The 13,843-nt window shown below is 34.1% G+C and overlaps 1 protein-coding gene across 3 annotated transcripts in view; it reads right to left on the minus strand.

The window, feature by feature from the left end:
* Positions 1-13,843, minus strand: part of LOC139991573 (uncharacterized) — a 331,311-nt gene continuing 317,468 nt past the window's right edge. For all 3 annotated transcript variants that reach the window (XM_072011786.1, XM_072011787.1, XM_072011785.1), the window contains 3 exons: positions 11,727-11,986; positions 7,278-7,397; positions 1-2,589 (listed from right to left, as the gene is read on the minus strand). In XM_072011786.1, coding sequence (XP_071867887.1) covers positions 2,031-2,589; positions 7,278-7,397; positions 11,727-11,986 — 939 coding nt within the window. In that variant the 3' untranslated portion in view covers positions 1-2,030. The remainder of the gene's footprint in view (positions 2,590-7,277; positions 7,398-11,726; positions 11,987-13,843) is intronic.

Raw genomic sequence — 13,843 nt, forward strand, 5'->3', positions numbered from 1 at the left:
ATTGTGATAAGTTTTATTCCTATTATCGCTATATATAATTATAGAAGTTTGGTTACTTAATTTATAAATAATTTAATATATAAATTAAATAAAAATTTGTATCGAATAGTATTATACGGACAAAATAATTAGATTCAGTAATAGTAGGAAACACATTTCAACATTATTATCGAAAATGAGCGCCAGATCACGTTAAAAACACGTCTTTGTAGTTGCTTTAAATCTACTATAGTTTTAATAATCGTTCATTGACAAATATCCTATACATCCCAATAAATAAATCATAATATATAACATAACAAATATTCGTTGCTAGAAAGTAATCGGAATCTTTGAAATGAGTTGACATGTTTAACGTGTTTTTATTTAGTTTCATAATAGATAACGCAATGAATTAATGTTGATTAAAATCATTGAACGCACATTCGTGTTGCTATATATATAAAACACCATTCTTTTTTTAATATTTTCAGTATGATAAATGTCTACGTGTCAACGGTCAATTGACGAATATTTTTCATTTTAACAAGCATACTGAAAAGTTAACGAACATGTTTTACTTTCACCTACGCACTTCCATCACTGTCATATACTGTCATATACTGTCATATACTGTCATATATTGATTCAGACTTGCAGTACTTGCAGAATAATTACGAGAAATTAATCTGTAAACTTTCAAGTCTCATGTTTCATGTCTCAAACATAGTTTCGGATGTTAAAGCGTATTGTGAAAACTCAAGTACAAACAGTCAACTACAAACGAATAATTTGCACAGAAATTCGGGAGATTTTATTGTTAGCGGCGTAGCGTTATTATAAATGTTTAACTAATTTTTTAGAATATATTTAGTATAAAGTTAAAGCCAGCTGGATTACACTTTGTTGTAGGATTTAGATTCCTTCAACGAAAGAAAACGGAGAGAAAACCTTTATTTTTCATTAGCATAAAATATTCTATATTGAATCCATACTATGAATTTTTGTAATGTCCACAGATAATAAACATTTCTTTCCCATCACTTCGATATTAGAATATTTTAATCGTATTAGGTATAATTTTGGAAGTCACTTATATACAGCGTACATCAATTGGCAGATGTCGTATTTTGGGAGATGCAACACCATGATCTGAATTCTCTCGACTTCCTTGTATAGGATTATCTCAAACGTAAAGTATATTCGCGTCCATCCGTTTACTGGAAGACGGAAGAACAAATTAAACTACATTTTTCAAACATAAACAGCGACCACTTTAACTTCGTTACGAACGAATAAAGAGACGATCTATGAGAAGCGTTTACTAGATGCATAAAGGCAGGACACTCAAACATCATCTTTAATAAAGTAAAATAAAGTAAGTACGTGACTTTGTTGTTAAATATTATAATAAATAATACTTACATACGAGTAAGAAGAGTATGTAAATCCATTTTAGAAAAATGTGCCCTAAATTTTTCGTGCGCGTATTTGCACTTATAAAATAAGCAAGGTCGTAGGAAGATATTACCATACCTTTCTATTTTTGCATAAACAATCTTTTTCTGTCTCTTATCAAATACAAGATGTAATTCGTCTCAGTTGCGTGATGCATCCTGTATACGATGTATCTTGTTATCTATTTTATAGTAATGGAGTTTTTAACTCGACTATTTGACGCAATAGGTTTCCTTATATTTTCATGGTTTAAAGTATCGTTGGAGGATAATAAGTACTACAATAATCTAACATGGCACAATGTTTACAGCTTACAATTCCTTTGTAATATTGCATACTAAGTTTTTAGGTACTAAAAAAGCCTATTTTCACGCTAATTTTGTTATCCACGCAAAATGTGAGAAATACGCGTTATACGTAAAATAAGTATTATCGTGGCCTATTATTATTCAACGTCTATTAAAATTTCACTAAAAGTTAGCACAATTTCTTCCAGTTTTACATTAGTAACAAAGCACAAAGAGAAAGAAAATCCCAATAACATGTCGTCCAAGATACCCGTATTATTTTTAAATGAACTTTGGAGAAATATATTACGTTGTGGATCTTGAGTTACGTCTGTACGTATTGGGTAAGGATAGATCATACGGAGTTGATTCGAATCCTACGTATTTGTTATTTTTCTGATGGAGAAATCTACCAGTTTGCGGATCTGTTTTGAAATATATTACCCTTCTAATACCAAATGGGTCGATGTAACCAAAAGAACCGACATTTGCTCCACTTGAATCTCGTTCCTCTTCGTGATACTGCCTTTTCAAATAATATTGGAATCCGTTAGCGGTGTTGTATGTTCCATCGAATTGAGGAAATGCCGTTGGATTACTTCGTGATGTAGCTGTTGGTAATTGAAAGCTTGGCTTCAGATGTTCATTTCGAGCAACCGGAAAACTCTGATAGGTATTTCGAGAATAGTTGTTTAAATTGCCAAGATCGGACGAAGAACTTGCTCGATTTGGATTGTAGTAGTAATTGTTAGAATTAGATACAGCAGAAGAATAATCAGCTTTAGGTTTAATGGTGGTGCTGGCATAATAGTCTGAATTTATATCGTTACCAACTAAAGGAACGACGTGTTCTCTTTCTGGTTGTCTGAAAAAAGACATTAACTGACATTAGTTTTTACGATCGAGTAATTTTGCAATTAAACATTTTAATTTTTATTGCACACATTATTAATAACATTATAAAGTGAAATCTCCGAGTGAAATTAATGTGACAAATGAAAATCAACATTTTCCATGTCAAAGAAGTTGAAAGCTTAATTTGAAACATGTTCACAAAGTAACTGAACAAAGCTATTATAGTTGGGTCGGATTTAGAATTGAAAGTTGACCACGTAAGACAGTCCTATAGGAATACAAATCGACGGTAGGCACATATTTAACGTTGCCCATTTAACGGCAAATATAACCGGAGTTAATAAAGAACTTATTATTCCATTCTTTATATGATATTAATAGCCATTAGTATCTATTTAATCAATGAAATAGCAATTTCTGATTATCGCCGAAACACTGTCGTACTATACATAAAACATTATAGTTAATAACTATATGCCGGTAACTGGGCATAAAATTTTAATGGACCACAAATAGTGGAAAAGTTACGAGTAGTCAAAAGTAGGCGAGTATTCGAACGAGGCCTTAGAATGCCGCGATAAAAATGCAAGATAATATAGGGGGCACATGCGTAGAAGAAATCTTTGTTACATTCAAATACGGATCTTTTCTACCGCTTTTCTACTTTTATTCTATTAGCTAAATACGGAATTTCAAAGAACGAGAGAAGAAAAGAAATCCCAGAAGAAGTTAAACAATTGTTAATAACGACGGCAGATACAGACAGGGCTCTTCAGGCAGATATGGATACAGAATTTTAGAAAGCTATAGGCATGCAGACAGTTTCAAAAAGAAGATGACATACTTTTTATGTGATTTCTATAAGTCGTCTTTTAATATCATTTCGTTGGTCTTGAAATTGGGTACGTGTCGTATTTAGTGTACTAGATGTTAACAAAATATATACCATACGTGATGTTCAATGCGCTGACTATCTAAATAAAAATTCATAATATGAATGTCACGTCTCGCGACCCGCGCAATCTGTAGCGCAAAAGTAGAATTGATAAATTCTCCTAAACCGATAAATTCTCCTAAAACGTTTATTCGAAATCGCGTTTATAGTATTTGAAGTGAAAGGCAGTTAAAGCCGCTAAAAGCTAAAACTAAAAGCTAAAGTGCGAAAACTCATCTAACTATGTTTTTATATTATGTCTTTATAACGATATTATGACGATTTAAATTGTAAACGAAGTCGGCAGTTGAAAGAAAGACCCCGACGTTTCTTCATCTTCGACGGATATAAATGTAGCGACTCAGAGAAGTCAGCATGAGAGTGAGAATATTTACCGTTCGGTTATCGAGTAAATTAACTAGCGTTCGTCTATCGAATATTATAGATTAATTATTCGTCTATCGAAGAGTCAGTTATCATTTTGTCTATCGAAGAATCATCACTTGTCAACCGAAGAATTTCATATTCGTCAGTCAATTGTCAATATCGAAATTGAGTAAGATTTCAATAAACCATTTTATATTGATAATCTACTTTCGCATAACTTTGATCCTCTCCCGTGCCAGTATTCCCGCACATAGCAGGTTAGCCGAAAACGAAGCTTATTGCCAGTTGCATTAAACGTCGGTTGACGCTACCTTCTTGTCGACGACTAAATAGAACGTAAACCATTGTACTACAATACCGTACAATATCGCCTTCACTTTTTACTTTAAAAAAAAAAATAACAGTATAAATATTTCAAATGAGCAGGTGGCAGTACGTACAAAAAGGAGAAAATAATTTGTTCGCAGCTTCTCGCGAAACGCGCTACTGTGCGACGTGCGGCTGACGCCGGGAGCTCAGGGAGCAGAGGGAACTCATGATACGCGGGACCAGCATTTGTATAGTTAACGCTGGGAGTCGTAAAAAGAGAGCCTTAGTTGTAAGCTTCGTAATATTATTAACAAATCGACACGTCTCAAGTGGCAAAGATGTACGTTGTGGATTCTCTGGATTAGATATTGCAATTGAACAAACGCTATATGCCGAAGAATAATATATTGTATTCTGTAAGTATACAGAATATAGTAATATAGTAATATTCTGTTGCAATTGATCAATAGTGACTGCGATTTCTAAGCATTTACGCAAACATGAAAGCGGACATCAAAGAGCAGTATCAAAAAAACATTAGTATGACGTAGTGTGCGTCAGGCTCTTCTTCAAGTGAATTCATTTAACCGGTAGCCTTTTTATATCGAAAAATTAGAGGGAAAGGAGTATCGGCGTAGAAGAAAGTGTGGAGACTTCTGCTTCGCGATGTTCCCGATACTTTTAGAATCCATAAGATTCTAACGAACATAAGAACGACATAGATAGTAATATATATGTAAACTCCCTAGAGTTCACGTGGGATAGGGAATCTTTTTGTTTTACGCGTAGCACGATGTTCTTTGTTTCACGGACAGAGCGACCCTCTTATGTTTTACGGACAACCATTTTTGAGAGGCACGCATTTTCCCAAACGGACGGACAGAGAGTAACATTAGAGGCAGACAAGATCACAGAATAGTTATTTAAAATTTTGAAGACTGACGGAGAAAGATCGGTAGCTCAGGACGTTGAAAATCGATTCCTGATTTTCAGGTAAACATTGTACAAAAGTTGTTATTTCTCGTTTATGTAATTTATTGTTATTTATTGTTATAGACGGATATCAATTGTTGTTTATTTTTGTATTTTATCTAATTACTTTCATAATAAAAAACTCGATTTTCAGACTTCAGAATCGATCCCTGAATTATCCCAAGATTTACGATCTTACATATATAATTTATGAGAAGCGGAAACACATAAGAAAGCTATAGTTTATACAAAACGAAACGCAGGGAAATAATAAGAAATCTATTGGGATATTTGGTTAAATCCAAAGACGTTGAGATTAAGCTAACTAAAAAAATAGAATCTGTAGTATGTGAGCGATTAATAATGGAGTCGTATGAACGCGATGAAAGGAAAGTAACCATGGAAGAGGAACTTTGTAGTTTAGTTAGGTATAAACTAGCCAAAACGTGATGGTCCATCAACTAAATCAGGAAACGAGATAGAAAATACTTTAGCACATTATAGTTGATTGGTTCTCTGATGTACGTACGTGTGTAGTGCTAACAACGTAACCGAACATAGCATTGTATGTTACGTCTAAATTACCACAATTCGTTTCAAATTCAGGAAAAATACATCGAACATACGACAAAAGAGTTTTTCAGTATTTAGCTACGACAACAAAAAGGAAATGACGAGATGAGGTAAATTGGACATCCGATCTCGATGATAGGCATTTTTACAGCAGAATGGTAGCGTTCTTCGGTGAAAACGCGATTTCTTGAAAATCGATGAAGGAAAAGTCGATGTCTATTTCCACCGAAATAAATAAATAAAGACCGATTACGTAGCTTTAGCGAACACCGTAAAGGAGATCACGAGTATCGATATGATGCGAATACAGCAGAGACTCACTGACTCTTTTTTGTAATTATTGATATCGGATTAAGAGATAGAAGGAGAAAGAGTTTCATTGATGTTCGCTAAACGAAACAGAAAGGAGACTCGAAGAAGAGGAAAAAGAAGCAAAACAAAGTTTTATTTCAAACGAGAACTACATTTTCCTCTTTTACCTTTTTATTTGGGATATTAAACCATCGAAGCTAAGTGGAATTGTTGCGTGCAAAAATGATGGAGAAAATCTTGGAAGAACGAGGAGACGGGAGTCAAGAAGTTACAAGAGAAGAAGCAAGTTGTAGAAGGAGTTGTGCAGAGGAGTTTGGTTCCAGCGGAAAAGATTCACCCGCTGACAAAACGTTTCATCAGTTCGAAAGTGATAGGCAAGACGATAGAACTATTTATTTGTATACCTATAGTTCTGAAGACAGTGAAGAGGAAGAAATAGAAGAAAGGGAAGAAAAGGCGCACGGTGTTTAAGTCTGTGATAGTATTTATTCAAACGATTCAGCTACGACGCGTATCATCTACCATAGTAGTAACATCGTTTGTCACTTCTATAAGTCGCCAGAGCTACAGAAATAGAGAAATAGTCTTTATATATTTATTTATATCTGTGATACCGACGCTGATATACATCGAATTATCCCGAGACAGAAACATCGAGAACGAGCGAGATAGAGAGCGAAAGCAAAAACGGCAGTACGTCGGTAAAGGGAGAAGAAAAAGGATCGAAGAAAGCAACGTACAGTGGTTTGGGAAATTGAAATAGTGGGAAAGAAGATTATATCAGTAACTTAGTGGATTTACATGTTTTTGTATATACGACTGACTCTTTTTTTACAGCAAAGGCTCTATTCGCGAGTATGTCTATTATTCTCTTCTTGAAATAAAATAACGCCTAATTATTTTATAATAGTTGTAAGACAAACTAAAGATTTAGTTTAATTAAACATAAAATTCTTTAAATACATATATTTACATAATGTTCAAACTCGATTTGGGTATTTATATTATCCGTTGCAAGCATTAAATTTTTCTTTTTGTTCAGAGTTTTATCATTTTAGCGACGATAATCCTTTAACTTAACAATTTTATTATTTTATGAATAAAGACTTGTATGCGATAATTCTAGTAAAATTGTATGTTTTCATAGCGATCCTATGTTTTTAAACTTGTATGACTGGCTAGAACTATATATTATAAAGTAGTAATATTACCTGAAAGGATTTGGTGGACGTGCTGGTTGTACAAGAATTCCAGTTTGAGGAGGCACTCTTTTTGCTTCCGTTACAGCATCGTAAATAGGTCTGTTTTTACCCACGTAAATCATTTTCGACCTAATGCAAACATAAAAATTTTCATATAATTAATTAGATATTTTGATCAATTCGCAGCAATAATAAAAATGGTATGGAATGGCCTCGAATAGGATTGGATGGAATAGAATGGAATTGAATTAAATAAATTCAATTATACATATATTCGATTTTGGGAGTTCCTCGTCTCTTCTATTAAAAACCTGATATTGTTTAATTGTGTAAAGATTTTTATTTCATTTTTTAAGTTATTATGAATACAATGGTACGTAAATAACTGTGTCGTCCAGGAAGTCTCGGAAGCCTGTAGAAGAATAAAACTGTCTTCTCTTCGTCTTCTCTTTTTTCTTATTGTTCTAAATGACCACATCTATAAATCATTGCGAATTTCAAAGCACTAACGTAAGCGTAGACTCACAATGTTGATTATTAATACGTATATTGTAAAAAATGTTCACTAGACACAGCTTGGTAAGATTCTTTCGATGAACACATTTAAATTCGACTCATTAATCTTAATTAAAAGAATTAGTTAAGTATAATAATCGTGATTGAATAAGTATCTTTAATAAAGTTGGGGATCATATATTATTCGGCTATTCGTATCCAATGTCAGCGTGTACAACGTAGAAATATTACAAGAACATTGGGTGGAGGTTAGAATAAGTATGCAGAATACTTGTTTCTCTTACGCGTATGTAATCTCAAGGTTTTCAGGTTTTCAGCCACGGATGATATCTTGACTTTGTTCTGCATTTATAGAGTTCTTGGTAGAAATATCAACATATTGCACCGTGTGTAAACTTTGTTAAAATGATGGACATGAAAACTTCTTACAGATCAGAACAGGTGATGATACACGGAGTTTTATTTTATGAACTTAGCAGGAAGTTAAATTACGAGGTGCTGCATATAAAAAAGTACAAAAGTGGGTTGCATCGTGTAAGTGAGGGTAAAAGTCTCACCCACTCACGTATCATCCCGCGAGTCAACTTTAGGCAATTGATTCAGAAAAACTAGCCCTGAAACGATTGGAGTAAAACTGTAGAGGCACGAACGATTGCCTTTGCTCAAACGTTTCTCAAGTGTATCGGTCGTTAAGAAATTATATGTTGCCATGAGGATAGCGTGATTCCACATACTCGGTTTTCTGAAGATTGGTAGAAAAAACATGTCGCAAGATTGACCTTGAATTTCAAAATCAAGATCAAAAGGTGAAATTTTTTTATTCTACCGTATTCTACTCGTAGCGAGGATTAACTTTCCAAAAGAAACCATGGACTTCATGAAACTCAACCGTTTCACAGTCAAATAAAAGGCAAGTAACATGATATTAACGAGGAAACAGGAAATTATTTCTTAGCACGTGAAACAGCCGATCACGAATAGAACGATGCCAAGAGTTAAATAGCATCGAGGAGGCCACGATTTCGTATTACTAGTCTTTTCGGGGGCATATAAAGGTCAATTACGTTTCTCTTAGAGCCACGTAGAATAGATATGATAGATAGACGACTTTTTCACTTGAAAAAACTAATGTACTTGGTAAATAAAGGCAACATTTTTGGAGTTACTAAATATTTCCTATACACCGTAGAATAGCAAATACATACATCTTTTGCTTTGGCTACAGAGTAAAATCAGGTCTGACAAAATAGATTCTCCGATTAGCGCTGAAACTCCCGATCCTGTTCTCGTATTCAGAACTACACGTAAGTACAGGTATCGTACGGACACTTTAGCGCAAAATATTCGTTCAGGAATGGAGGTATGCAGTAAAAAATATCCTACGTTGAGATTGAATCGAGGGGAGAAGAGGTTACCGACAACCGTTAGGTCGGATCATACAACACTGCTCTTTTCACAATGTTTAGCTCTCATATCAATGTTGAACTCTGTAACTCTGTTAAATCGATCACATATGTATATGCGAATACATCAGCAAAGAAAGTGATCAAGCCACTTTCAGCATTAATGCTTAAAATGAAGCGGAGAATACTATCGTTTAGCATCGACGAGACGTCGCCTACCATTATGCATTTGACTGCCTATTTTGAGAACGGACTACCGCAATCGGAATATCGCAGCACATTCGCGAGATACTATATTGGTGGCATTTTTTAAGTTGTATGTCGTTGATAATATTGCCAAAACGCTACTCTGCAACGAGATATCTCCCTATTATACTTAAAATTATAATGTTTTAACGTCGTAAGCAAGGTTCCTCGCTAGAAAAACGGAGTCAGTCGCGTGTATACCGCCCACGCCAATAACACGAATGTTACCCCACGTCGTTAAAAATCCTACGTCCTTTGAAAATCTATGCGCTGTAAATCGTGTGATGAGCCCATTTCTTCAGCCGGCGTGTTAAACATTCGATCTGTGAGGAAACGATTCCCATTAGGACAAGACTCCTATAGAAGCGGTTCTCACAAGTTTTGCTTCGAACGTTGGATTTTTATTTTCTGTGATATTAGCATTTTGTCAAATATCTGATCTACTATTTTTGACGATGAAGCACAGAGATAGCGTGCCAGGCCATGTCCTACACAGCATCCGGACCAAGCATTCATTGCCAGACTTGGAATTCAACGATATGATTTTCACCTCAGCCCTTACTGAAATTGATAAAATCGTACAATCGATATTAGGGAAGAGCGAGAGAACCCTAAGCCTTCTTTTATCGAATAGTGCACCCGATCTTATAATAAACAGGAGATATTTGCGACTGGATTAACCCTAAATGACGATCAAGAATTGCATGTAATGCGATTCTTACCAGTGGCCGAAACGAAACGTTCTTTGGACGCACCTGATTGAACAAGGAAAACTTTCATGATCAATTTACAATGTTTAACAATCTACGCTTCGAAGGTCGAATTACGCTCGCAGTTGCCTCAGCTGGGATAGTTGCAACGTTGTTAGCACTGTCTAAATTATCATCGAATGTTCAGATGAAAACACCGTGTGCTGAAAAACACATTTCAAAGCAGAGCGTTAAATCCAAGATTCTTGTTGAGAATTTTGGATCTTAATAGCCGAAATAATGATATAGGAACACTAAATTTACACTTGGAATTTATATTACACCAGTTATATATTTATTTGATAAATAAATTTCATTTCAAAGATATTCATCCGACTGTTAATCGACTGAACAGTTCACATTCATTTGTTTTCGAGACGCCGCGCACGCACATACTTCCACACACTGATATTCACATACAAGTATACTACTACGCATCTAATCTAGTCTAGCACATAAAATTATACAGATCTCGACGATTCTTTTATCATGTTCTGTGATTGTGTGGGACGAAAGTTTAATGTCTGTAAAAGTGGAATAGAAACTTTTGGTTGAACTTTGAAGGACATTGGTAATAATAACAGAGAGATGATAGGAAAAGTCACTGTGTGCTAGAAGACTTGGTAAACCTTGCCCGTAATATTCAAAGGTACGTGAGCTGAGTCAACGCATGCCTTAAAAGATCTTACGCGTGCTCCTCGATCGAGGAGCTTTCTCTTACCATAAACGTCTGTATGGAAGGTTTTGCAAACTATAACGGAAAGGTTCCACTCGATAACCCACTTTTCTAATATTTTTTGTAATATGGTCAAGAGCATCAATGAATTATTCCGACTCTCCTTTTAACCCATCTCTTTTCCGGTTTCAAGAGCGAGCAATATTAGCTCCAACAAAATAAATCGGTAAACAGTATCAACGATTTCATTTTAAATAATGTTGATGTTTCTTCTCAGATTTATATCTCGATCGATATAGTAGTGGATTATCGCGTAAAGTCTCTTCATTCATTAAATTCTACGGGCATGTAAATTTATTCTTTGAAGTTGAAGATAGTAATAGATAATAGCAAAGTAAATCTATCAAAACGATACGATGGAACACGATGTAAATACACAATCTGAATAAGTATAGTGTAATAGAGACGACAGTTTTGACAGATTGCTGCTGGAGCAAAGTCATGATACGTCGGATATCAATGACTTCATCGGATCTAGCATTCTAATGTAAACGGTGGTAGTTCCTTATTAGACTTTGTTACGCTATGACTATTAATAAGACACAAGGTCAAACATTCAAAGGTGGCAATTATACGTATCCTGTCCCCATGTAAGTTCCGATAACAACCTGTACTCGCATGTTCCGAGTGACAACACTATTAACGTAGTGTATAAAGAGGCTGTGGGTTAGGTGTGAATGAAACGTGTCAACGACTAGTTCTATATAAAATTAAGCCCATTATCGTTATCGAGATTTACTATTTACATACATATGTAACATAATATACGTATGTTTAGACACGCACGTTTTATAATTATCTGCGTTACCTGAGAATTCGAAATCCGTTATCGTCAGCTATGTAATCTTTAAGTCGTAAATATCCAAGAGGGTCTAGCCAGCCTTCTGTGCCGATAACTGTACCGTCCAATAATCTTTTCTCCTTCCTGTATTGTCCATTTAATGTTTGGAAACGAAAGTACCTTTCAGGTCCTTCGTCGGTTTGAATATGATATTGCGTATTTGGATCAACGTTCCAACCACTTTTTTCGGCTTCTATTTCACTCGTAGACAAACACAAGATGGAAACCTGAAACGATCAAAAAATAACAATTGTTTTCCCGTAAATTGTAAATTTTATTTTATGCTATGTCGATAAACAAACAGAGAAATACAATAAGGTAACACCTCTTATATGAAGAATATAAGAAACCTATATAAGATGATTTCAATATTTTCAAGGTTTTATTAGAAAATGAAAAATATAGCGTTTTATTCTTCATCGGGATCATAAGGCGAGTGATGAATCGTTTAATCGTTAGTCGTTCAATGAACAACCTGCTGCACTGTTTGAACAAAAATTTAAGATATAATTGTAATTTGAGCCTACAAAATACAACAATGAATCGGGATTAATAAATTCAAAAGGTGCTTAAAGGATACGCACACAATCAACAATAGTATTGTCAATATTGGAATCTTCTCTGTCACATTTGGGATACATTTAGTTTACTGTGTAATTTATATAGTATTCTGAACAGTTTGGAAATTAGTGTTCATCATGAGCTTGAATGTTCTTCGAGTTAACACCATAAATATTGATTAAAAATATGGTACCTCGATTGCATACAGTCAACATCATTGTCAATATTCCTATTATTCACTGGTATTGATACTCTGTTTAATTTTGACTTTGGCGTTTTGTATTTAATTTGCAACTAAAGGACTCTGTATTGCGAGAGCCTGTAGGGTACTTAATTGATAACGCGAAGTAATAAAATATTTAATTGTATTTTAATTTATGTAATATTAATATATGACACAGATATAACGTTCAGATTGGCACAGTAGAATTTTATTCGCGTTTTATTGTTGTTGGCGCGTTGATCACGTCGCAGAAAAAAGGATTTCAACGTATTTCAGCACAGAACTGTGGCGCTTAGTCACCAAACCAGTAGACGATCGTTAACAATCCTCCAATATGAATCAATCCTTCCATATGAATTGCACGTGATTAATAATATTCTCAATACTGTGTGATCATCTTTAAAACGGTTAGAAATGGAAAAAAGAAGCATATTCTGGAATTTATTCTACACATTTTTATGCATCCGAGTATCAGATATTTTTCAAATTGTCATTTGCTACAAAAAGATACTAAGATTTTGATTGTTTTAATCGATAACCAGTAGCGATGATAATTCCGTTCTTCACAAAATGGTATTATAATATTTATTTGTATCTAGTTTTGATCGTAATGTAACATGGGAAATTGTATTCAATCTATTTCTATCGATACAAATAACAGTATTCAAGAGTTTAGTCTGAGATATAAAAGCTTACAAATTTTTTATTACATGTTATTACTTTAAACCAGCAAAGAAGTTCAATGTCATAATACGAAAAGAATAACTGAAAAATAAAAGAATCCAAGAATCCTATAAGCAGTATTGCGAGTCGATATATTGATATAAATAGTAGACTAACACAGATAAAGCAGAATAAATGAAATGAAAGATGGTACAACTGTCTATAGGAACTGTTATGATTATAATGATAAAATTATTAATTTACAAGTTATTGTAGTTTGAAATTTGCAAAGTTATTTCAATGTTTACGCTATAATAAGTATGCGAATCATCCGCTGGTGTGGTCTAATCACCTTTCTTCGTGTTGCATAACTTATATCTCGTTTGTATTTGTAACAAAACACGTTCGTAGAAATCTACATATTTAAAAGCAAATTTAAATATGCTTTCTCGCATTATTACTACCTTGAATATACGAGATATGTAAGAAATATTACAAATTCGAAGAATATGAATAATGTATATATGTTTTGTTTGTGTAAAACAAAAGGTAGAGAGGTTAGTGTTTATATTTTATTTTTTTTTACTTAGTCCGTGCCTTTCGGCTTTGGACGAGTTTTCGGTTTTACATCTTTTTT

Source organism: Bombus fervidus, chromosome 10 (assembly GCF_041682495.2).
Source record: "Bombus fervidus isolate BK054 chromosome 10, iyBomFerv1, whole genome shotgun sequence".
Taxonomy (NCBI): Eukaryota; Metazoa; Arthropoda; class Insecta; order Hymenoptera; family Apidae; genus Bombus; species Bombus fervidus.